Genomic DNA, 23,679 nt, shown 5'->3' with positions numbered 1-23,679 from the left:
CTCCTGCAGAAAAATCACTTCCATGTTATTGCTAAAGCAAATTAAATCCCGGATGTCTGTTTTATTTATCAACTGCATGATAATAGCATGAGGCATAATACATTTGTCAAAGCCCTTCTCTACTGAAGTATAATTTCTGCTGTCAGCCTCTTTACGTTTATATTCAATATTCTAGTTGTCTTTGTTTCTTGGTACACAAATATAAGCACACATTTATATACTGTCCCAAAATATGTATGAATTCTACCTGTGAAGTGTTCCACACCCCCAACAAAGAATCATAAAGACAGCTAACATACCGAGTCATTCTCCGCACATTTTAAATGAATTGTTTGAGAGATTTAAGAATTTTCAAAAAAATGTCACAATAATAACTGTTTTATCTTTTTACACCATAATTATGATTTGGAGCATTGCTTTTCTTATTTCACCCAAGCATACCACAACTCATGAATAAAATATGACAACTTTGATAGCATCCATTGCTGTGGGTTCATCCGTAACAGCAAACGTGCTTGGGGTACTAAGAGCTCCCTTTTGCTCCATAAGCCTTTGTTTCTGAAAATAAGCTTTTATTTAAATAGAACTGCCACGTGTCCCCCTTTTTTGCATTTCTTGCCATTAGCAACAACACCAGCAATAATGTTTACTTTTTTTTTTAATGACTATATTTTGAAACAATTAGGATGGCATAAAGCTAGAAAGGCAGAATATCCCATCTGAAAGCTGGTACTCACAAGACATCAAAAAACACTAAAAGCACTGCCAGCATCAGAGAACAAAAGGCTAACACAGAGGACCACGACTTTTCAATGTGTGGGCAACACCATTATAAAAAAGAAAATTTTGTTCTGGCTTCATAATGAATTACGATGAAGCAAACCTAAACAACTTCCACCACTTCCCTAATAAGATTAATGTAACTAATACTGCACAGTCCTCCTACAACAACTTGTCAGTAGACTCCCTTAAAAGGAAGACTTGAAATAAAGTGCAGTACATGAGGTTCCCAAATCACCGGCATTTACCAAATAACTCTACAAATACCATGTTTTAAGGCTTTGCTGCTTCATTTTCCAAACAGCGTGATGAACATCCGTAGAGACTTCCACAGAACATGAAAAATCATCACACACACACAAACCCCACTCTCCTCCCACACATCTTGGCTTTGTTATTGTCCCCAGTCCCCAAGAACAGGCTTTAAAATTTCAACATTGTTATGCACAATGAGCCAAAGTGGAGAGAGAAAGAAGCAGAGGCAGGTCTAAATGCCATCTGTAGGTAGCCTTTCATCATAGAAGCAATGAGTATTTAACCTCCAAGATCCAGTTTTATAAGTGTTGCACTCTCAGAGCGTTTTTGCTCCTTCTGGTTTACAAAAGAGAAAAAAAAAAAAAACGACAAGGGAAAAAAAAAGAGAAAAAAAGAAACAGAAAAAAGAAGGGGGACACAACACACAACTAAGCTTTACAACTTGTCCGCTGTAGGAGGTGTCTGTTCCCACTGATGCCAAATGGAAAACTCACAGCTTCAGAGGGAGGAGTCACCCATACGTGCAAGGGGAGGACAGACACAGTAAAATAATCCCTGCAGCTGCAGTGATCCTATACTTATTTTTCCTATTTATAGCACAGAAGACCAATGGGAAACTCAGCTGTAACTACGTAAGAAATGTTACCACACAAGGAGGGAGCATCAGGGACAGAAAGACGGTAATGAAAGACTTTGGGAAGCCAAAACATCAGTGCTCAGCTACAGTATTTATTGACTCAAAATAGTGCTTCACAGATCCCTGTCGCCAAAACTACAGAACCAACTTTGCTTCTTTAGCAGGTATGCAGCCTACATAACTAAGGATTTAGATTAATGTTCTAGCGGACATCAGGTGCCAAAACCAATTTTTTTGTTCATTCTATCAAAAAAAAAAAAATCTAATGTTCTGCATTTTGTGTCACTGAATAGGCCACAAAAGGCAAAGCAATCACATGATATAATGCCATAAACCAGCACAGTATGACATGATTACTTCACACCATTTATGTGGCAAAAATGAAAAATAAGAGAAAAAATGTCCCCCTCATGTCATTTATACACCCACACCGTAGGTGGCAAGATTAATCTAGAATTTGGCATAGAAGTAGTAGGTTGAGGCCTCAAGTACCTAATTTTTATTCTTGATAGGTAGTTCAAGACAGCAGGGGTTTTCACCACAGGAAATGGTCCATGCCTGGCTCTTGCATGAGGTCTGATTATATCTGCCTTTGTGTACTTTTTAAAGGTACAAAATCTTGAAGAAAAAAAAAAAAAGTCATTCTATGTGTTTAAATTTCTGTGATAGTAATTTCATATAACACCACTTCCTTTTAGGCAAAAGATGTACCTCTGTTTAGAAGTAATTTAATCAAGTAAGAGAAGCACGGATATTCTTATCAAATAGATATCAACATATTTCTACTGAAATGGTTTAAAAAATTAAGAGATGCCTCTTGGGGTCAAAATCAACCATAATGGCCCACTTTGTTTTGTTGCCTACAGTAAGAACCCGATTCTTCAGGATTGCTTTTCCCTCCCTCTGCATTTCAAGCAGTTTTAACTCAGCAGTGCCAAGTAATGCTCCGATTCTGTTCTCTTTTACCCCAGCATCTGTCCTGTCACCCAGACCTGCAATATCAGGTGCAGGGACTTGCCTTGAACTGGGGCAAGATTCTCCACCCAGGGATACTCAGTGCTGTGCAGGGACTTGCCTCAAGGCCACACAGCTCAGGTACTCACTCTGCTTCACCTCAACTTCCCAGGGCTCTGACTAGCACATGGGCCTGTTTGACAAGATGTTATAGACTGATACATATTCTTTACGCCAGTTTAATACTCGTTTACTAAACAAGTAGTTAATAAAACCAGATTACATGCAGTATGATATGACTTAAGAGTATCAGTTTGCCAAAATCCTTTGCAGGAAAAAGACAATTTTTGTTGTACTTCTGTTCTGATGAAGACACCAGAAATTCAAACTGTTATTCTTACTCTTAACTAAATTGATTTACTTTCATTGTAAGGACCTAGATGCTCACACGGTGTGGAAGCACGCAACACTTACTAGCAGTATCGCAAACTAATTTCTGCATCCCCCTCTCTGCCCACTGAAGAGCCGAGACCTTTTGTTTCCTTTCTGCTTATCTTCATTACAGGACTTTGTCAACAGGTTGCCAGAAGCATTCAAGGCTTTTAGCATACTACAGAAATACTGAAGTGCTTATCCCACTTCCCCTCTGCAGTTACTACCGTGGCAATGAAGATAGACAAGTAGCACAATTATTGTCTCCCAGGAAAGCAAAAATAACTGCCAAGGACAGAGGCAATGTGTGCTCAGAATTCTTTCCTAATCATTACAGACATGATGGGAAACCCAAAAAAAAAATGTCAAGTAACAGAAGGCAACATGACAACATTCAGGATGGGAGGAAAAAAAAAAAAAAAGAGAAAAAAGAAAAAAGTAGAAATTGGTCACTGTCATTTAATGTGACTAGGTTTCTACTTTAGTCTACACTTACTCAGGAGGGTGGGGGCAGGGGTGTTTGAAACAAGAGCATATGGAACAAGAAACTGCGAGGTTTTACAAGTTATACCTTCATATCAACATGCTGGATAAATTTACTCCTAGAATGGGTTCTAACATAATTTAAACATCAAGTGAGTGGAAGCAGCCAACACTGGATAGGTATATATCAGTATTTTAAAAACTGCTTCTGGGAACTGACAAAGTTAACAGTGGTTTATGTATCTTCAAAGCCTCAAAGCATTGTTCAATAATTATGTCCCAAGTGATCTTTAATTTCCTCCATTGAAGATGATTCATCTCACCCATCCCCTCCTAGCTCATTGTATTCCAACTCCAGATCATTTCTCTGTTCTGAAAACGGTCAGTTCTGCAAAGGGAAAAACCCACTTAGCCTAATGATTTCATTGCCATAAAAAACATACATTATGTATACAAAACACATTAAAACATTAGCTATATTAAAAAAAAACAAATATAAATCGGAAGTTAGACAGATGTTAGGGTTAAAGTCTCACAGGCAAACCTTGCTCAACCCTCCGGGGATGCACATTCAAACACAGCTCTTAATTACAGGATCACACACCGATTTCCAGAGGGCCCCTGTCTCAGTCAGTGCACAAAATAAAGAACAAAGAGTAAAAAAAAAAAAAAAATTTGTGTAACAAATGAGGATCCGAATTTTTGCTTTATTTTTATTGTTCAAGGCTCACCTTGAACAGTAAATCTACCGTATTCAAATCCTTCTCTGAAGACAGAACAGACCATGACCAAGTTAATTATTTCAGCACAGTATCTAAGACCTCTACAAATATTAATGAATTCTTTTCACACCACTGTTGTTACAGGAAAGAGCATTAGTACCTCAACTTTACAGGTGAACAACCAAAGCACAGCAAAATTAAGGTTCTAAGTAACTAGTAAAAAAAAACCCACAAAGCCCACCACATTATCCGAATCATATCCTCCAGAAACATTTGTCAAAAATTAGCACACATCACGGATACTTTACAGCACTACCAAATCTGAACTCTCAGCGCTTTTCCCTATAATACTGCCTCCACCATAAGCAAACCTCTACCCAGTCCTACCCACCCAGTGTAAGATTGCAGTCCTCAGGTTCCCATCCAGGCCCTAGCCCCTTGCCTCTCCAGGTTGCTTCTCCCAGACACTGCTCATGGCTCCCCTTACCATGCTCTTCATCCCTGAACCTCATTCCCTTCCCCTCAAGTCAGTGCTGGTATTGTCCTCATCGCAGCTTCTCTGTCAGGACATCACCCGTCTCCTTCTTGGCCTCCAACTCCCCACCACAGCTGTTTCTCTTCTCTCCCCTCCACTTCCCCATCCAAGTCCCAGTTCCCTTGCCCTGCCTGTCACAGTTAATCTCATCTGACTGCTTCTCACCACCCACTACCCAGCACCAGCCTGTGTCACTCCCTGGCTCTCAGGGAAGCATGTTTATCCCAACTATATTATTGTCACTTTACACAACCAGTCCTTGCCCCTAAATTTCCAGCTTTAACTCCCTCTCCTTTCCAGCTTCCACAGAGGTCTGGGAAGGAAGAGGGGAAAGCAAGAGGAAAACTTGAGATGCCAAAAACAGATCAAGACCTTGCTCTCCGTCCTGCTGATGGGCACAAGCCCAGAAACCATCTCTGCTAGAGAAGTCGCACTTTCCTCCATCCTCTTGGGTGCAGCCAGCCCAGCTGTTAGTATCTTATTTTAACTCTTATTTTAGCAGTGCTTTATAGAGCAGCTTTGACAAAGGGCTGAAAGCACTGAGGGAACTCTCTGGCAACTCTCTAGGATGGCAGAAAGCTGCAACAGCTCCTGAGGGCCAGCTAGAGCTTGTAAAAGCAGGGGGACATCCCAAGGGACGAGTGCAGGGGGCTGGTGAGGATCCCGCTGTCCCGAAGGATGGCGTGGGCCCTATTTCTTACCATCCCACAAACCTCCATCATGGGGGGAGACATATGCTGACCTGGTCCCCACCATCTCCATGCGGCCACAGGTCACGAGCCACCACCACGGGTGAGCAGAGGTGCCTGGTGCTGCCTTCAAGGCCAGGGAGCCCTGAAAGCAGACCAGCTTCTAGTAAACCATTGATTCTGCTGTCCCCCAGTGAGAGGAGAATCTCAGAAGAAAGAACTCAGCGGAAGGAGACAGGAAACAGTCACAATTTAGCACCGAGGAAGCAGCAATGCCTGAAATGTTACCACACAATCAGGGCAAGATGTCGACCCACATCTCAGATGTAGATGCTATTTTTGCTTACATGTGCAAAGGCTTTTTATTTGATGGCAGCTGCCTTTCCCTCCTGAGGTCCCAGGAACCCCGGACGGGTATCACACAGGCAACATGGGGTAAAACCCCAAATTCACCCCACCCCTGTGGAAACCAGCACAGACCTGCACGACAGGGATGTAACACTCTTCCTCACTTTTCCTGTTAAAGAAAAAAAAAATAATAAAAACGAATGAAAGTTCCCAAGTCCAAGGAGCTTGCAGAGCTTCCATGAAGATACACCCGTACGGTGGGGCGCCTCTGTGAGGAGAGGCCGGGGCTGCCCCGTGCCAGACATGGCCGTTTCCCGCCGCCCCAGCTGAGGGCACAGCCAGGCCCCTCGGCCTGCCTGGCGGCGCCTCAGGGAAAGTGTCTTTCAAACAGAGAAAAAACTCATCCGGCTGGAGGGGAACAGCGAGCATCTCCGGAGGCACTTGGCCCAGACAGGTGGTGGGCAATACCTGGTAAAAAAATAATAATAATAATAAAACAAAATGTTCCTTCCTTTCCAATAGCGCAAGGGTCACTTTGCCAACTGTGCCCGAGCGTGCGGAGGAGCAGGACACCGGCAGCCCGGGGAGGTGTGTCCAGGGGCTCTACACCACTGCTGCCAGCATCCCAGCAAGATGGGGCATTCGGATATCACTGGGAATGGAAAAGGTACTAGAGCTCCTCTTTTTTGTGACAGCTGAAGGTGGCACAAAAATCCACATTATGTCTTCCTAATTTTTATGCCTCTGTAAGATTTCTCTCTGTAAAAATGTTACTGGTTATACTTAATATTTGCTATAAACATACCAGGAGAGATCACACAGAAAGCAATGACTCTTGTAAAGAGGGACCAACACCCTGAACTCCAAAATTAAAGTTTATCTCTCCTACTCGCTGCAGACCTCCCCGTTGTCCACCCCAGGAAGAGTAATTGCAAGTTTCCTCCTCCAGCCGTTATCTGCTTCCTCTCATTCAGTCCCTGGCTCTTTTCTGAGCTCTGCAGCTCGCATACCTTGCACGTTACGCTGCCATAACAGAGCTTTAACACTTGGAGTGGATTAAAACCTCAGCCATAGCACATAGGTCACTGAGGCTCAGGTGAGAAGACGTTCACAAACGGATGACCGAGGGCAGCAGCCTACTCACCCAGCCTTTGAATTTACTGAGCGCACATCAGTGCTGAGCAACTGCTCCACACACACAGCCAGGGCATAACAAGTGTATCCTGAAGACTGTGCTAGCAGAAGCACCGCTAATATTCCGCATATAAAGGGTATGTGCCCACTCCTGACAACCGTATCAAACCTCTTTGTACCGCAAAAGCTGACTCACAGGACTCCAACTCCTAGCGCGGGATCTGGAAACTACTCCAAGCAAGGAATCAGTAAGTCAAGGAGGAAGGTGTCTAAAAAAAAAAAAAGAATCAGTATCCGTAACACACTGAGAGGAAACACCAACAGAGAGGGATGTTCCACATCTAGAAGCTCGAGCAAGTCTGCTGGGAGGCACCTCTACCCCCTTGGGACTGCAGCTTTGCTCTCTCTTTTGGCCTGAAGCAGGATGCCCCTTTTGTTTCAGGAACTCGCCAGGATTCACTCTTTTCTCACAAAAAACATTGCCTTTCTCTGTGCTTTAAGATACTTGTTATTCTTTCACTTTTCCTATTGGAGCCACGGCTGTACAGAAAAGAACTCAGCAGTCACAAGTACAAAGTGGGAAGAAGGAGCATGACTGAACTGTGCTGCAGGAGCTGTGGGCCGGGTGTTTCTCTTATAAATCCAGTGGTTGTTTAATACAAGTAAAGAAACAGTCGAGGAAGAAAGGACTACATGTAGGTAGACTTTTAACAGTACTCGGTGGTTTATTTTACTGAGTGCTATACATAGCATACATAGTAAAAAGACCATTCCTAATTTAAAGACTAAGTTGAAAAATACTGCCAGATTGCTAGGAAAGGAAACAGCAAAGCCTTAAAATTCTTGGGGGAACTGCTTTATAAGTAAAGGCTTTAAGCCTCTGTTAGCTCAAAAGAGATCATGAGAGAAGAATTAAAAAGAAATGGGCATAGCTGACAGGTTGTAAAAGGAGTAAAATTTTACCTTCCCGACAAGAACTGAGCACGGAACAAAAGTCAGACTGGTTAAGGTAATCACAAAATGTAACAGCTACACTAAAAATTGGACTCAGTGTAACTAGAAACAGGACGACCAGTTAGGCACCTCCTCTTGTCTTATTTATAATGAGAGCCTTTCTCTGCCACGGAACTCAAGATCCTGCTGAAGTTTCCACCGACAGGGTCAAAACAAGCCCTGCTGTCTGAAACACAGAACAGTACTGAGCCCCACTAAGCAAGCCATGGCACTGTTTTTTACTGTACTAAAATTTATACTATAATCCTGTTAGTAGGAATTTCAGTATCATTTTGTCATGTTTCAAGATACTATTTCCAGATGTCTTTCATGCAATGTAAAATGTTATTGTAATGCATTAGGTGGATGATTAATATCTTCAATACATTTCCTTGAGGTAGATTTCCCACCCACGCCCAGAACAGTTTCCTTGAATTCTTTGGACCCCTGGTTGGAGGTGAGGAGATGTGGGATCAGACACCAAGATCTTGGGTGCCCTGCCCCCCAAGAGTCCAGTCAAGAATCTCCACTTGCCCTCCTTTCATCCCTTTGTGCTAGAACAACCCATCTGGACACAAAGACTTTTTTCCCCGCTCTTGTTTGTACAAATAAATAAAACATAAATAATAAGGACACCATAACATTAGGGATCTTAAGAATCAGACTGTTTGCAGAATTGCAATTATGAGTTACATACATACTTTTCACCTAATTCGCACCGTCAGTACTTAAACTGCTGTTTCGATTCCCTCATCCCCACTTCACAGAGAATGGAACTGAAACACACAAATAATGGAACTGATCAATCAAAAATCCAGCTGAAATACTCTAATAATTGAAGTCCATGCCCAACAGGACCACTCAGATGACTACACTTAATTATAGGTTTCTATGCTTTTCTGAATTAGGAATGTATTTTACCTGCCCAAAGGCAACCCGCATCTCTCACTTGCAACTTTGGTTCTATCATGCAGTCGCACAACTTGCAACAGAGCTGAATTTGTTTCTTTGCCTGTAAAGTTGCTTCACACAGAAATCTGAGTTTCGGCTGTTACTACCAATATTACTATAAAAGTCAGGATTCACTGGCTTCACTGAAGTGGTCTTGGACTGAAATCACTAACTCTTCAGGGAAAAGAATCCTTCTACATTTTCTCTGGGACAAATCAAATCATGACATCACTCCCCAGAAACTGTGTAATAAACAGTATGCCACTCACTGTAACAGAGCTAACATCACTGATCAAAAACCTAATTAAAAATAGTATTTCTCTTTCTTTTGTGCATCTCTTCCCACCACCCCATGTCTTCTTTTTGCCTCTAAACGAAACTGAAAGAATACCCAAAACTTACAAAGCTTTCCATTTCAAAGAGTTTAATTCACACAAAAAGAATCTTGCTGAGGAGAACAATCAATATTTTCACTACAGCTATACACATAATTGTCTGGGTTGGGGAAAAATTACCATTTCTCTACCTCAAAGATGTAGACTTCCAGGGACACACAAAGGAACACTCTCAGTTTGAACAGCTCTAGTAAAGCCATTTTAGGAAATACATCTTACAAGACAGAAAATGATCCACAGGGAACCTTTGTGCAAGCTCAGAGCCCTGTTACATTGCTGTAAGGACACTGCCAAAGGCGGCAGGCAAAACTGGCTCTATGAAAACCCCATGCCAAAAAACATACTCACAAATTCTTCTTATTTCCTAAACTAGGAAATCCTCAGCGGTGAAAGCCTACGAGTGAAGAGGTCTTCTAATCGGCTCCATGTTCAGCAATCAGCCTGCCAGGTGAAGCAGGTCCTCCCCTGCCCAGAGCCCCAAAGGCAACGCTGGCACAGCAAGGCACAGCATGCATTAACTACTCACATACGGCAAGAACTAGTCAAAGTAAAGCTTTGCTGAAAGGTCCACATCTTGGAGACTGGAATAGCAGGTCCAAGAGGACACAGTAAATTTTAAACTAAGCACTAACTTCCAGTCTTTTCTTTATCAGTGTCATGTTGGCTGGGTTTTTTTTTTTGCAATGTGTGGGAAAAAGTATTACTTCTTAGACATAGCAGTTGTCTATACATTGCCTCGAGTTCTGTATCGGTTTTGCTGTACGGCAAGATAAAAATCAAATTTAAGTATCTCCTGGTTCCAGCCAAAGGACCTGGCATAAAGCCAAACTGTAGTTGTAAAGTAAGTCACCTCCGTTAGTAAAAGGGAATTCATATAGCTGCCGACAGACTGCTGACATTTAACAAATAACAGATAGGACATTAAGGGCAGCAGCCAACAGGGCAGCCCCGGACTGCCATCTCGTCTCCCAGCAGCAGCAAAAGACCCTCGCAGACCTCTCTCAGGATGGAGTAATAGACCAAAGGTCTTCATTCTTCTCCCAGCCCATGGGCTGATGTGCTTAACTGAAGAGAATCATTTTCCTGAGCCACCTTCCAAGAAGTTTTATACTAGAGGTGATATCCAAGCACAAGGCTATTCCTGTGTGCATCAACAAAAATAATTTCTGTTGTGGGAATCAAACAAGCTGTATTTACCTAACTACAGGCTTTGAATTGTTCATTCCCTTCGTACAACATATTTTTGTTCGTTGCTTCCCATGAACATCTATCTTCCAATTTAACTGCTCATGTGAATTTTACAAGCTCTACCTGTTTTACACTAGTCTTCTCTAGTCTCTAGTTTGTTAACTACAGGTGGGATCCTCCAAGGCAAAACGAACTGAATATCCGCAGCAACTTCACCATTAGCCTTTCAAAGCTACTTTCAGTATCAATGGTTTCAATTGGTGTCCTGAAAAACACATCTCTGTCTTCTTCCCTGCAGCTCTGACCACCAGCCTGTGAAAACTCACCATGACAGTTCATCAGTGTGGTTGCCATTAGCTGCATGGAAGAGCAGTGGGAAATACTAAAACATTTTTTAAGTCATTTAGGCCACTGCAGTCCTTAGAGGAATTACTGTATTTTAATATTTTTTTGTCCGTAATACACAAACCTGGAGTCAGGGTATCAGAAGAAAAACAATTGATACCTTTAAATGAATAAATTAATGCTGCTCTTCTGGGCGTTTATCTGTGCAAAATTACCCTGCTCATTGTATCATAAAAGACTGGAAATATGACTAACAAATTCTGCAAAGGCCTCCAGAAGCCGCTCTGCTCTAGCTCCTAAACTGGCCTCAGCCAGGTAAAGAATGAACTAAGACTATAGACCCACTTCTTCTATTACTTACAATAAAGTGAGTTAGCATTGCAGATCCAGAACTAAAGCTAAATGAGATCATAACCATTTGCCTCTAAAAACAGCTACAGAGGACAGATATCAAGAAGTAAGACACTAACATGCACACTTGAACACAGAGTAAAGCACAGTAAAGAAAACACAAACATAGGAGGTCTCCACAATAAAAATGTTCCCAACTGTGCTTTAATGTGCACGTTAATCTCAACTGATATAAATGTCTTTTTGCCTAATAAGCATATTGTAGTAACTCAGTGCTTCCATCCCGTGGGACACTGTCTTTTAACCTGGACTTTACTTAAGTTCATGTTAAAACTTGTATATTCATCCAGAATTTCACTCACTAAAAATACAAAAAAAAAAAAAAAAAAAAAAAAAACCACACCATTTTAAAACACTTCACAAGGATTATCTTAAAATATTGAATAGGAAAAAAAAATAAAAATAATCACAATTCAAAGTGACTTACTCCGTACCTGGTACTCAGCTTGGACAGTTAAATGCAATACCATTCCATTTTCTCACTTTAACAGTTTTCCACAAAGTTGATGAAAGACTTGCTACATTTTACCAACCAGTGTCAACACATTAAATGCTTTCTCATAGTTACATAGCTTCAGCTGTGTGTGTCTCCACCTGTGTACAACCACAGAGACAAAGTACAGGGAAACACAACCGAGTCCATGCCCTGGAATCACTTTGACTAGTTAGAAATAAATATTGAGGACTGTTGAAAACCTACTCAAAAATACTTCCCTAAAGGTCTCTAATGTAAACTACCTGACAGCACACTAAACAAAAAAAAAAAAAACCCAACATGCCATTGTATTTCAGGAAAGTAACAAAGACTACGTCCAAAAAATAAAAGAAAGCACAGTTAAGTAAGACCACCCTTACAGGGATCAGTTAGGCATCAAAGCTCTTATGAGCTCATGCAGACAGAAGTGAGATAAAAGAACTGAGGATGTTTGTCTTACCTTGGAATAAAAATGCTTTGCTGGCATTGTGCAGTCCTGACACTTGTGTTACCCCAAGGGTTGTATTCACAAGATCCAGTTCTGTGATGATATCAATTTGTAAGTCAGGATCCATTCCAAATCCTACAGCTGTTGGAGGCACAGAGAGAGAGAGAAAGTGTTAGATCAATTTTACTTCAAATCAGGTAATGAAGAGGATAGAGAAGAATATCTAGTGCAGACATTTCTAGTACCTTCACACTCACACACACTGTATACAGTAATTACTTATAAGACAGTAACTCTGCTGCAGGAAAGAGAAGATATTCTTTCCCAATTCTTTCAAATAAACTATTTCTTTTCCACAGATTTTACTATAAACACGTGAAAACATTCTAAAACTCATACATTAATCCAGTGTCTTCATAAGGCTAGGGAGCAATAAATGAAAGAAAAATGAAAGAGATTTGCAGCATTCATCTATCGGCCACACTACCTCCAGGGAGACGCGAGGACCAAAAATTTCTTGCCCATTTCATACCTAGCTGCGACTAACAGATGAGGCCCCTCAGCTCACAGCCTAAATGTAATCTGTTTTCCCGACTGGACAAAACGACCCTGGAGGAGATATGGTAGCAAGGCAAAGGACACCATCCTGTAATCCAAGAGCCCTGGGTGACTCACAAAATTGTTGGATATTGCTTCGGAAGCGCACCTCCGTATTTCAGCACAGCCGGTGCCTGTGAAGCGTGCCAAAGCCTACCTACAAATAGCAGACATTCATCCACCTAAACCAGCAGTAGCACCTTCTGGTCTGCAGGAGCACCTACTGGAGAAGCACAAATCTCAACCTAAAATTTAGAAATGGCTCATACCCAGAAAAAGACTGGGCACTCCTTCAACTAGTAGGGACCTAGATGGGATTGACAGAAAACACACATACTCAAGCAGTCTGAAGTTGCTACATCCAAAAGTTCAGGGCAGCTTGATGGTTTCAGCATACCAAGTTCATTAAACATAGCTCCTTTTTCCAGGGCTGGGAAGAGGCCAGCCTGATCATGGTGTCTCTCTCAACACAGCAATAATTATGTGTGACATGAGATCGGTGCCTGAGACCTAGGTCAAGTATCTCTTGTGGGATCCAAGCACTTCCCTAATGAAATTTTTCACCAACATCATTAGTAACGGGAACAGGCTCCAAGAATGAAATCCTGACACAGCTGACAACGGTAAAAGTCCCCCTGACTTCCACAGAGCAAGGACATTACCTGTAGAGCACATCCAGATCGATTTCCACTGAGTGGACTTCACATTCAGGTCTAAATTGATTCATTTGTTATTCCAGGACTGTGCTTCTGGATCAGTTAAGCAGCAAATATTCTAGTTTGATTCGTTGAAAGGCTCTAAGAAATTACTGAGGTGTACAGAACGAACAAGAAGTTTTGTATTCTACTCATAAATCATCGGTACCACAGCACTTTCGCCTTTCCTTTACTCAAGGATTAAAACTTGGAATAACGTGTCATGCTAATGCAGAGGATTCTACTGCAGAAGGGGCAGAGCAGTAAAAAAATATTGAAAAGACAGCTTTAGGAGGTCCCTAGCAACATTACTCTATAAGGAAAATTAAGATCTAGAGGCATCTGGCAGAACTGAAGCTCCAAGACTGCTGACATATCCAAGCAAGTATATACACAGCGCTTTCGTAAGGATGTGGGAATAAGCACCTTTTTGTAGAAAATTAAAATTAGAAAATTAAAATTAGATAATGTGAACCCAGATAAACTTCTCCAAAGGTAAAAACTTCCCAGATAATCAGCAACATCATCCAGTTTTTAGTACTACCTTTGACTTCACCCACACCAGACGCTCCGGCACTGAACGATCACAACCGACACTGTGCACACTGACAGACCAAGAACACCTTCCCCTTCTGGAAGAAACACCAGCATCAAAAACACTGCCAGCCAGCTCTTCTGGTCCCAAACTACGCACACAGTCAAGATGGTACTGAAGAAACATACACGTCCTGCTATAGCCAACATTTGCCAGCGACTGCTTTCCTTTAGTGTACCTGCCTCTGATCAACAGGAGAGAACTTATTGACCAATTGATTCCCAAACTACAGCAACTCTTCCAGTGCATACAAACTCCAGACACAAACACACGTACAAATACAGGGAGCAGCCTTTCAGCATGTGGCGGGGGGGGGGAACAACACACATAAAAGCAAAGATCGTTTTTGAAGAAAAACAGAAGGACTTCTTATTTCTTCTAAGATTTTAATTCAGAAGAAAAGCAGCACACCATAAATTGTGTGAACTTACCTATCAGGAAAGACAGCGCTTGCTGTCCCTGCCAAGAACAGGGTATGCTGTTCCTCATTTGAAATGGGCTAGGTCTATTCAGATCAGCAAAAACCTACTAATATGAAGGGAGGTCCAGTAGGGACTGAAATTTGCTCAAGTGAAAGGACAAACTATGCCCAGTAAGGCAAATCTTGACCCCACTGAAGTCAGTGAAAGCTCTGCCACAGACAGCAACAGCATGAGGACAGAAACCACATCTAGCAAGTATAGGCACTCCCATAAATCACATAGCTCCACTGCTCTATTAAAGCTGTTTATTCCAGCCTGAATACCCAGGGCTCAACAAGTATAGATCACTGTAGCTCCACAGGCTTCGATTTATGCCAGTGAAGGATCTCGTGTGACAACTTCAGCATGCCCCCTTCCAGCTTTTAAAATGCTTTCAAAAACAGAGACTATTTCTAATGTCAGAGCAACTATTTAGCAAGAGCCTATGCTGCTTTTAAATACCTAGTCACTTCCCTGTGCTGGCTCTTCAAACTGCAGCAGGCACTCAAAAGCCTAGTTAATAATTAATAAACAACAAATCAGCAGCTTCAGTATGATAACCAAGTCTCCTTTTCCCCTGTGGTCTCCCACAGTCTATCAGAAAGATACCACAGGCATATCAACCACACTGGCATCTGGTATTTTATGCTGTCTCTCTTCAGTGGAACAAGAAGCTAGAAACACCATTTCCTTCTGAAGTAAAAATTAACCATCAACCTGTCTGCTCTCACTGGAGAACTGTGCAAAGCTTGGGCCCGATCCTGACTGATACTGCTTTCAATTCCTACTCAAAGTAATTGGGCCATTCCCCTTAAATCAGCAGCTTACACAAGCAAGACTCCAAATGATCCAGTCAGGTGGGAGGGAGTAGAAATCATCTCAGGACTTGGTGGATTTGGCCCAATGTGAACTGAAGGCACTACAGTAGATTAGAGGATTAAGCCATATAATTATGAATGATGTCACTAGGAAATCCCTAACAGAAATTAATTCTGCCTTACAGCTCCAACAGCTTGTATTCTCTGCTTGCGCCTTTATCACCTACACCCAAGCACCAGCAATCATGCCACGCTCCATCTAGCTAATGTGCAGCCATGCAACGTATGCAGCGCATTTATAATTTCCTTGACATGTCTAACATGCTATTTAGGGATGGAAAAACTCTAAGCAAAAGCACACTCAATGCAACCATGTCATTTTCACGTACCCACGTGCAATCATTCAAACGCTAAAGAGCAAGCTCTAGGAGAGGCATTTTGCTCTTTCCTCTCACCGCTTCAGCGGCAATTGTTGCACACAAAGAACTTTCCGAGTGGCTTCGCAATTCCAAGTAGTGGAGTTTCGGGTCCTACCGACCATTTGAAACGTTTGTGTGCACTGCTGGCGGTAACACCACGACAAAAAGGACAGGTGAGGTTTTCTTCCAACTATTTTTACGTTACACCTCTCAAGATCTGTAGATTTTGGTGAGGTAATAATTACCAGAAGAATAACTATAATTTTAAAACAGCCATTCCTTTGCACTTCTGATAATTGTGCTGGGTAATTTCCTTGAGAATAGCTACAAGCACCACCGTGAGCTCCAACCGAGGAAGAGCGGTACCCGGGGCAAGAGAAAAGAGAACAAAGCCTCCACACGGAACAAGAAACGGCACTTCGGGTCGCCCAGCGCTGTGGGAATAACGCAGCGGGCACAGCCCCGGCAGGAATAACGCGCTTGCAGCCGCCTCCCGCTGTAACGCGGCTCCCTCCCGCCCGCTCCGCCGGGCAGCGCCGCGCACCGCCCGGCCGGACCCCCGGCGCCGCCCGCCCGCTCCATCCCCGCAGGGCGCACCGCGCACGCCGCTGTCGGAAAACTTTCCCTCGCCCACCCCACGGCACCCGCGGAGCGGCTGCCGCGCCCCCCTCCCCTCCCCGGGGCGCTCCCCGCTGGGCACAAGCCGCGGAGACCCGCGCCCGCTCCGCTCCGCGCAGCGAGGGACGCCCGCCCCCGCCGCGGCCGCTCCCGGTCCCCGCCGCGGGCACAGCCCGCCACCGCCCCCCGGCGCCCCGCAAAGTTTCCGCCCGCCTCCAGCGCCCCGCCGGGCGGCGGCCCCGGCCCTCGCTCCCCGGGGAGGCGGCAGAGGGCGGACACCGGCCCCGCAGCCCCGGCCCGGCCCCTCACCTGCCCCGGCGGCGGCCGCACACGCCCAGAGGAGCAGGAGGAGACCCATCGGCGCGGCGCGGGCGGCGGCGCCCGCCTCCCTCCCGGCAGCTGCTGCGGAGCCGCGCCGAGCCCAGCGGAGCCGAGCGCAGCCTCCGACGCGCGGAGCGGCTCCGGCAGGCGGCGGCGGCTCCGCCCGCTGCCCAGGCGCGGCCCCGACGCCCCCGCAGCGGGGGCTCCCCGCCCGCCCCCCGCCGTGACGCGCGCCCCCCCCCCCCCCCGGGCCTCGCCAGCGCCGCCGCCCGGCCACGGCCACGGCCACGGCACGGAGCGGGGAGCGGCCCCCGGCGAAGGGGGAGTGTCGTGTGTGTCCCCCCCCGGCCGGCCCCTCTCCCCGCTCTCTAAGCGGCTCAGGCGGGGAGCGGGGGCTGGCGGAGCGGGCCCGGCCCTTTCCCCCCGAAAGGTGAATTCCCCGCGGATGGAGGGGTCCCTGCCACGCTGCGGGCGGCGCATCCCGCAGCCCAGGGTGGGTGCGAGGGGCGGTCACGCAACTCCACCGGCGGCAGAGCTTTCGCCGCCACTCACTCGCTCTCGGGGTAAAAATAGGAAGGATCAACCCTTATTAACTATTTAGTCTTAGTAATAATTGATGCCGGGTATGAATAAACAAAAAGAAGTTCTGAGATGTAATACGGGAAGCCGCACCGTTCCTCGGGCTTCTTGTATGTCCTTGCTCAAGTCACTTAACTGCTCTCTCTTTCATGCTTCTACAGCGAAAAAGGGAGGTAAAGTATTTAAAGATACGTGTGAGTCATCTGAGAATCTGCTCTGATGGCTGTTTTAAAAACCTGTCTTCAACGATTTCTGCTCTCCAGCCTTTAGTTTGGCTCGATCCTTGACAAGAAACAGACCACCACATGCACCGATTATATGTAATGACTCTTCCCCCGTAGAACACCTGATTTAAATTTGAAGCAGAGATTATAGGCCCCAGATCAAGTTCCCATCCCACTGAACAGGAGCAGCAGGAGAGATTTCCAACTGATCTAGCTTTGCTAACATTCAAATCAAGCCATTTCAGCTGTAAAGCCGGATGATCCTCCTCTCTGCTGCCTCCCCTCATCGCGTTGTGGTTTGGTTCTGCACCACGCGACTTCCGGCCATCTTAAATGTAAAATAATAAGCTGTACGTTTGGATAAAGTTAGGGTGACACCAAAAAACTCATGCCCATCTTAGGGGACAGTTGCACTTGCACGCCTTTACATTAGCAAGTGCAAAGAATATAACTTGGTTGCCTAATTACTTAATGAGCAAGGTCTCTGAAAACAGCAGTTCCTAGCTGCAAGCAAGGTAATGCAGTGCACTCAGGAAACCTCTGTGGTGGGCATTCCAAAAGCATCTCAGTAGTTTCTCTCCAGTGTACCAAAAGAGCTTTTACTCAAATATAACTTTGCATCTTCTTACTTCTGCTTAGGGTGCCCCATTATTAGCACCACTCTTACCCATGGGGAGAAATATCAGCATGTGTACAAGTATCTGTGTGTATACATAGATATATATCCATCGCAACCAGGAAAAGAGGCAATGATGTATCAGCAGGTGGAGACACACCCTTCCATCCCATCCTGATAAAATCATTTTTCTGTGTAGTACTTACTCTCTGATTCAAAAGGAGATTTCTTTCTGTGAAATAGGTCTATAGGTCCAATTTGTGTTAGCTTACATATGTTTGTGCTTAGCTGGTAGTAAAACCAGATCTATACACAAAATCTAATCTAATTCAACTCAAGTTTTCCGTTTTCCACTTGGTGCAGAGTCTTTAGAGGATCTACAATTTAAACTGTTCATAAGTAGATTCTTAAACAGACCTGTTATTATCTTAACCTAAATCTAGATTAAATGTTAATTTAAAAAAATACTCCGGGTACATACCAAAATTTGCACTGAGTTAGTAGTTTTAACGCACAGCTTCAAACACATCTTGAACAATATCCTAGATAAAGAACGCCCTAATCATTCCTGACTTGTTCTTCTGTTGATCAGAACTATGCTAAGAGCCCACAGGTACTGCAAAAAGTAACAGGTAGGAAGTGCTCTGAACAGAGCAGGTCCCACAAACGTGGGTCCTCCTGTAGTCCGGCTCAGTGCCCAAATGATCGCACTTTGGGACAGCACTAGTAATCTCACAAGCATTTTCAACTGATCAGATTAGAAAAGGATAGGACAAATGGATGGACACACACACAAAAAAAAAAAAAAAAAAAATCCCATGCTCCCAGCCAGCACTATTCTTGCACCTCCTCTAATAGCAACAAATCATCTTCTTTTATCATCCAAAACTCTGATATGATCTTGTTGGAAGTATAAATAGCTGAAAGGCATGACATTGACATAAGAATTAAAACTGTGTTCCTGAACATTCATAGCAATTAAAAAAATAAAATCTGATGGCACTTTTGCAAGAGGAAGCGTTGGTCCCGTCAAGCTAGCCGGATTTCAGCTCAGATAATATTCCCGTGAAAGATAGTTCTTGCACTCAGCTGGACGTTGAATGCCTCTTGATTTTTGTGATTATGGTGATGTTGCTAACGATGTGGTGTTAAACTGTTAGTCCTGTCAGCCACAAAGCTTGTGGCATTCTGTAGTTTGGCTAAGCTTAGTATCTCTCAGAGCAGTTGTTTGCATTCCTTGGAGGAAAGGCAATTAAAAGTGCTAAGTATTACTTTAAGCACAGCTGAACGTGCGGACTCAGTTGCCAGCTGAACTGCAAACACTGGAAAACAACGGTGCTTCCACCCGGAAAGAAGAAGGAAAAAATAAAACAAACAAACAAACAACTCGTAGCTCAGGGGATAGAAAATCTCCTCGATACACAAATAAGGGTCGCATCCCTAGAAAGCCTGGCTCCCAAGGGATACTGGCATCCATCGGGCGATGTTCCCTTTGCAGCCAGTAGAGGGCAAGAATTAGCGACAGCACTTACACACAAATACTGAGTAAAAGAGAAGATGCAAAGGGGAGGGGGAGAAGGCTGTGTGCCATACTTGTCCTACCAACCGATATATACTTGTAAGGAACGATATGATATCAGTCCAATAGGCTGAAAGTACGGGCATTAAGGTTTATGATTACACAAATAATTAACAAACACACCAGAATGAGGCTTTACAAAGAGAAATGATTTGTCTACTTCTGTACTCAGTCATGGAGCAATAATTACTGCCTTTTTTTTTTTTTTTTAATTCCATTAATTTTAATGGTTAGCTAGTGTTTGAAGACTGTCAAATCTAAATCAAATTTTACAACTGATTAATCTGTTAGGTTGGTAGAAGATGTGCCCTTCGGTCTACACCCTGACCATAGGAATTTCAGTACCCGAATGAGTAAAATTGTTTTAAACTAAACACATCTACCAGCACTGCAATAGATGCGCCCACCTTCTAGTCATTTCAGTAACAGACAGTGGTTTAAAGCGTGGCCTGGGTGAATCCATACAACCAAGTTAAAAGGACATGGATTTTTACCTGTTCCCATGAGTTAAGAGATTTAAAGCAGTAATGCCTAACGGTGACAGCAAAGGACTGTCTTTTATTCCAAAATCAATGTGTTGTAAGATTGACTCACATTGGTTGACTCTGGAGATTTGACAAATTCCATGTGCCTCAGTTTTTCCTCCCAAAAATGGGACTGATGACACTTACCTGCCTCTCAGGACTCTTACGACACTCGCTGGTAACTTCAGATTTCTCCGAGGTGAAATCTGCCTTATACGTGCAAACAATTACTGTAGGCTTCCATCATTAGGTCCTGCCATCTCCTTCATCTGCACATACACACCGCCAAAAAATGCAAGTTCATAGACAGAACAAAGTACTTCTTTTGGGGGGGGGGGGGGGGGGACGGGTTACCAGAAGTGCTGAAACAGTCCTGTCACACAGCTATTGAGCTGTCCTCAGGATTAGGCCCTTGCCTGGAATCTCTGTCACACTCTTGGCACCATGCTAGTATCTCTTGTGTTACCGCATTTGATGCCACATTGTGATCAGACATCATACTTCAGCTACTGAATGTGGAGAAAACTTGTCAAAAGCTCTTGTCTGCCAACAGTGAAACCAGTTGGCTCAGTACCATTTCCATAGCAGGCTGCTGGGAAGGGAGGAACCTGCTTACTGCATCGGTGTCGTGGCACATGCGCTGCTTTGCGTGGCCCTCACCGCACCACAGGAATTCAGCTTTAAATGAAAGGTACAATAACATCAGGAATGGTGTCCTTACACTTTCCTTCTTCACTTGTTCTTCCCTCACATCTCCCGTCTGCACCTCCAGCTGATAAGAACCTCTACTGGTTTTAACAATTCAAAAAACTTTGGGATGATTGAATGATAGGGTAAGAAGGATTTAAGCAATCCTCTGATAAGCAATCAATTATTCCACAAGCTACAGAGCACTCAAATAGTTAAGAATCCAACCATTTAATTGATACTTGTTTCTGCAGCTGTGCAATATCTCCATTTCCCAAGGGGGCTGTTTCCAGTTGCTGCTCAAGGTTTCTAACAATCAAAAGGATCAATTCTGCAGATACCTTAAGGCTGTGTGTTAAGTAAGAATGATGTTTGTGGTGTGTATTGGGTGGGGAAGGAGGTAGTGAAAAAAGAGACATTTCATTCACCAGAAAGATGTTGACGTATTTTCTGCTTTGAACACTGGTCCTTTATTTAGAGTCTTTCGAGCCCATACATTATCGAATAATTTTATTTTATCACATCCAAATATAATAGGCAAATATATAATACAATAAATTGCATTTGTACACATAAATACAAAATTTGAGGTAGGGCCTCAAGAATAATGATTTCTTAAATTAATAACATACAGCATTATAATATGCACTACATGAAATATATATGATGCATCCTTTGTAACATAATATATCTTCTCCACATACAGCTAATGAAAAAATTATAATGACCTGGTTAGGGTACAAATCTTTATCCATAGGCAGCAGTACCCCATAGAATGCCTGTAAATATATATATATATATATTTATATATGACATTACGCAAGTAATTAAGATTTAACCCATCAGCGATGGGTCTGTAATAAAGTGCCATAGGACACAGGGCGCAAATTCTCAGCTGATCTAAATTGTCACAGCTCCGAACAAAGCTGTGACAATTTATACCAGCTAAGCATCTACCTTACAAGGTAATACTACATAATAAAAATGACAGATAACATGTTTTAGTCAATCAATAATTTTCCTGACAATGGAAGATAGCTATAAGGCAAATGGTTACCTGAAGATGTGTTTAAACATTATGGGCAAATAATATTGCAAGCAATAAGGTCCAGCCTGGTTCCCACATAGTGTTAAACCCATCAGGAAAACCTTCTCTCTTTGGCAATAGGCCGCCTGAGGGTGACAAAGGCAGAAACCCCACATCCCCCTACCCTCCCCCCTCAAGTCATCAACCTGAGTCCCTCAGGAATATCAAGCTTTGACCATTTTACAGGTACCTTTTGTACATACCATTTAACTACGAACTAAGTACAAGTGTGTCTTACAACAGTGTTAGAAGCAAACCAGAGGAGCTTTCTGAGATGCCACTTGCCAAAGCGCTACAGCCTGCAACCCACAATCCCCACAAGTCTCTCTCTGATTGCACGAAGTGGAGCTGTAGAATAAGAACCCAACAGGAAATGAACATCTACCATAAACAAGTAATTGCTTCAACACAGGCAAAAAGAAATCATATTATCCGTACAACTGTACATATATTCAACAAGACCAAAGGTATTTAAAATAAATCAGGCGCTGGAATTTCATGGTAAGAGATAGCCACACAGTGTATCGGAAGCAATGATCTTCAGTGCTGAGGCACATCTAATGTGGTCAGTGGAGCAGAACCTAATCAAAAGACTACTTTGACCCAATTGAAGCATCATATAAAGACAATCCAAGTCTTTCTCAATTACAGGTCATTTTGTTAAACCCTTCTTTTGGAAACAAAGTGCTGCCACGTCTAGCTGAAACACAGGTTTTGAACATTGCATATTAAAAACACTAGGAAGACCTCAAAGAATTTGAAGATGGCAAGCATTTGCATTAGGTATAATATTTAATGTATACAGTAACGCGTCTCATCTCATTCAGAAATTCAGTTTCATTTCAAGGAAAAGAATATGCAACATAAATAATTTCACCAAATTGGAACATTTTTTACTTACAAGATAGATAGTTCTGCAAGTACGTACATCACTTTTTTACTAATATGGCTTTTTCCCCTCCTTTTTTCTTTTTTTTTTAAAGATCTTTACTGGTATTTAAGTAGTTACTAAATTTATCTTTAGAAAATTATCAAAGTACATGCAAACTTTTCCTAGAACATAGTAAATGCAGTACATTCGCAGACTTCAAGGTTAATTCTCATTTAAAGAAGACACTGCTGGTTAATTTAATCTCAACATTCAGACTTGGCCAGTAAAACACTTTAAAAATGTCTAATGTGAAAAAAAATAAATCTGCTTTTAGCATATAGCAAAAACTTCATCATCTGTGATTTTTGCGTATATTTCTCCCCCTCTCCAAATGTTTTTGTAAGTCTAGTAATGGAGGTCAAAGCTGAAGACAAATATCAGCTAGAACAAAATCACTATCATCTGTTTTCAGAGTTTCAATGTCAAGCCTAATCCTGTGCTAATGACTCAGCAGGCATAGGAACAACATCTAAATTAAAAGCAAGCAGATTAATTACATAAATCATGGAAAGCAATACAATTTTTCATATGCATTCTTGTTTGGATATACAAGCCAAAGAAGATACCGTAAACTAGCAGTATTCCTTCAAATTATATCTTTTATACTTAAGGTACGCAGTAACTGACATCCTTACACTGAGGTAATTTTATTGCAATTAGTTAATCCTAGTTCCAATGCATGTCCTGAGACAAGTTAGTAAGTGAAAGGATGCAGAACTGTTATGTGATTTGCATGTGTTTTCTTCTTTTAAA

At 43.0% G+C, this 23,679-nt stretch overlaps 1 protein-coding gene across 1 annotated transcript in view; it reads right to left on the bottom strand.

Moving 5' to 3' along the window:
- Window positions 1-16,736, bottom strand: part of NELL1 (neural EGFL like 1) — a 291,435-nt gene extending 274,699 nt beyond the window's left edge. The window contains exons 1-2 of the mRNA XM_086472058.1: window positions 16,688-16,736; window positions 12,188-12,316 (exon numbers count right to left, since the gene is read on the bottom strand). Coding sequence (XP_086328184.1) covers window positions 12,188-12,316; window positions 16,688-16,736 — 178 coding nt within the window. The remainder of the gene's footprint in view (window positions 1-12,187; window positions 12,317-16,687) is intronic.
- Between the last annotated feature and the right edge of the window lie 6,943 nt (window positions 16,737-23,679).

This window comes from Leptosomus discolor, chromosome 12, assembly GCF_034619465.1.
Source record: "Leptosomus discolor isolate bLepDis1 chromosome 12, bLepDis1.hap2, whole genome shotgun sequence".
NCBI classification, from domain to species: domain Eukaryota; kingdom Metazoa; phylum Chordata; class Aves; order Leptosomiformes; family Leptosomidae; genus Leptosomus; species Leptosomus discolor.
The sequence above is the reverse complement of the archived record's forward strand: the minus strand, read 5'-3'. Positions and strand labels throughout refer to the sequence as shown.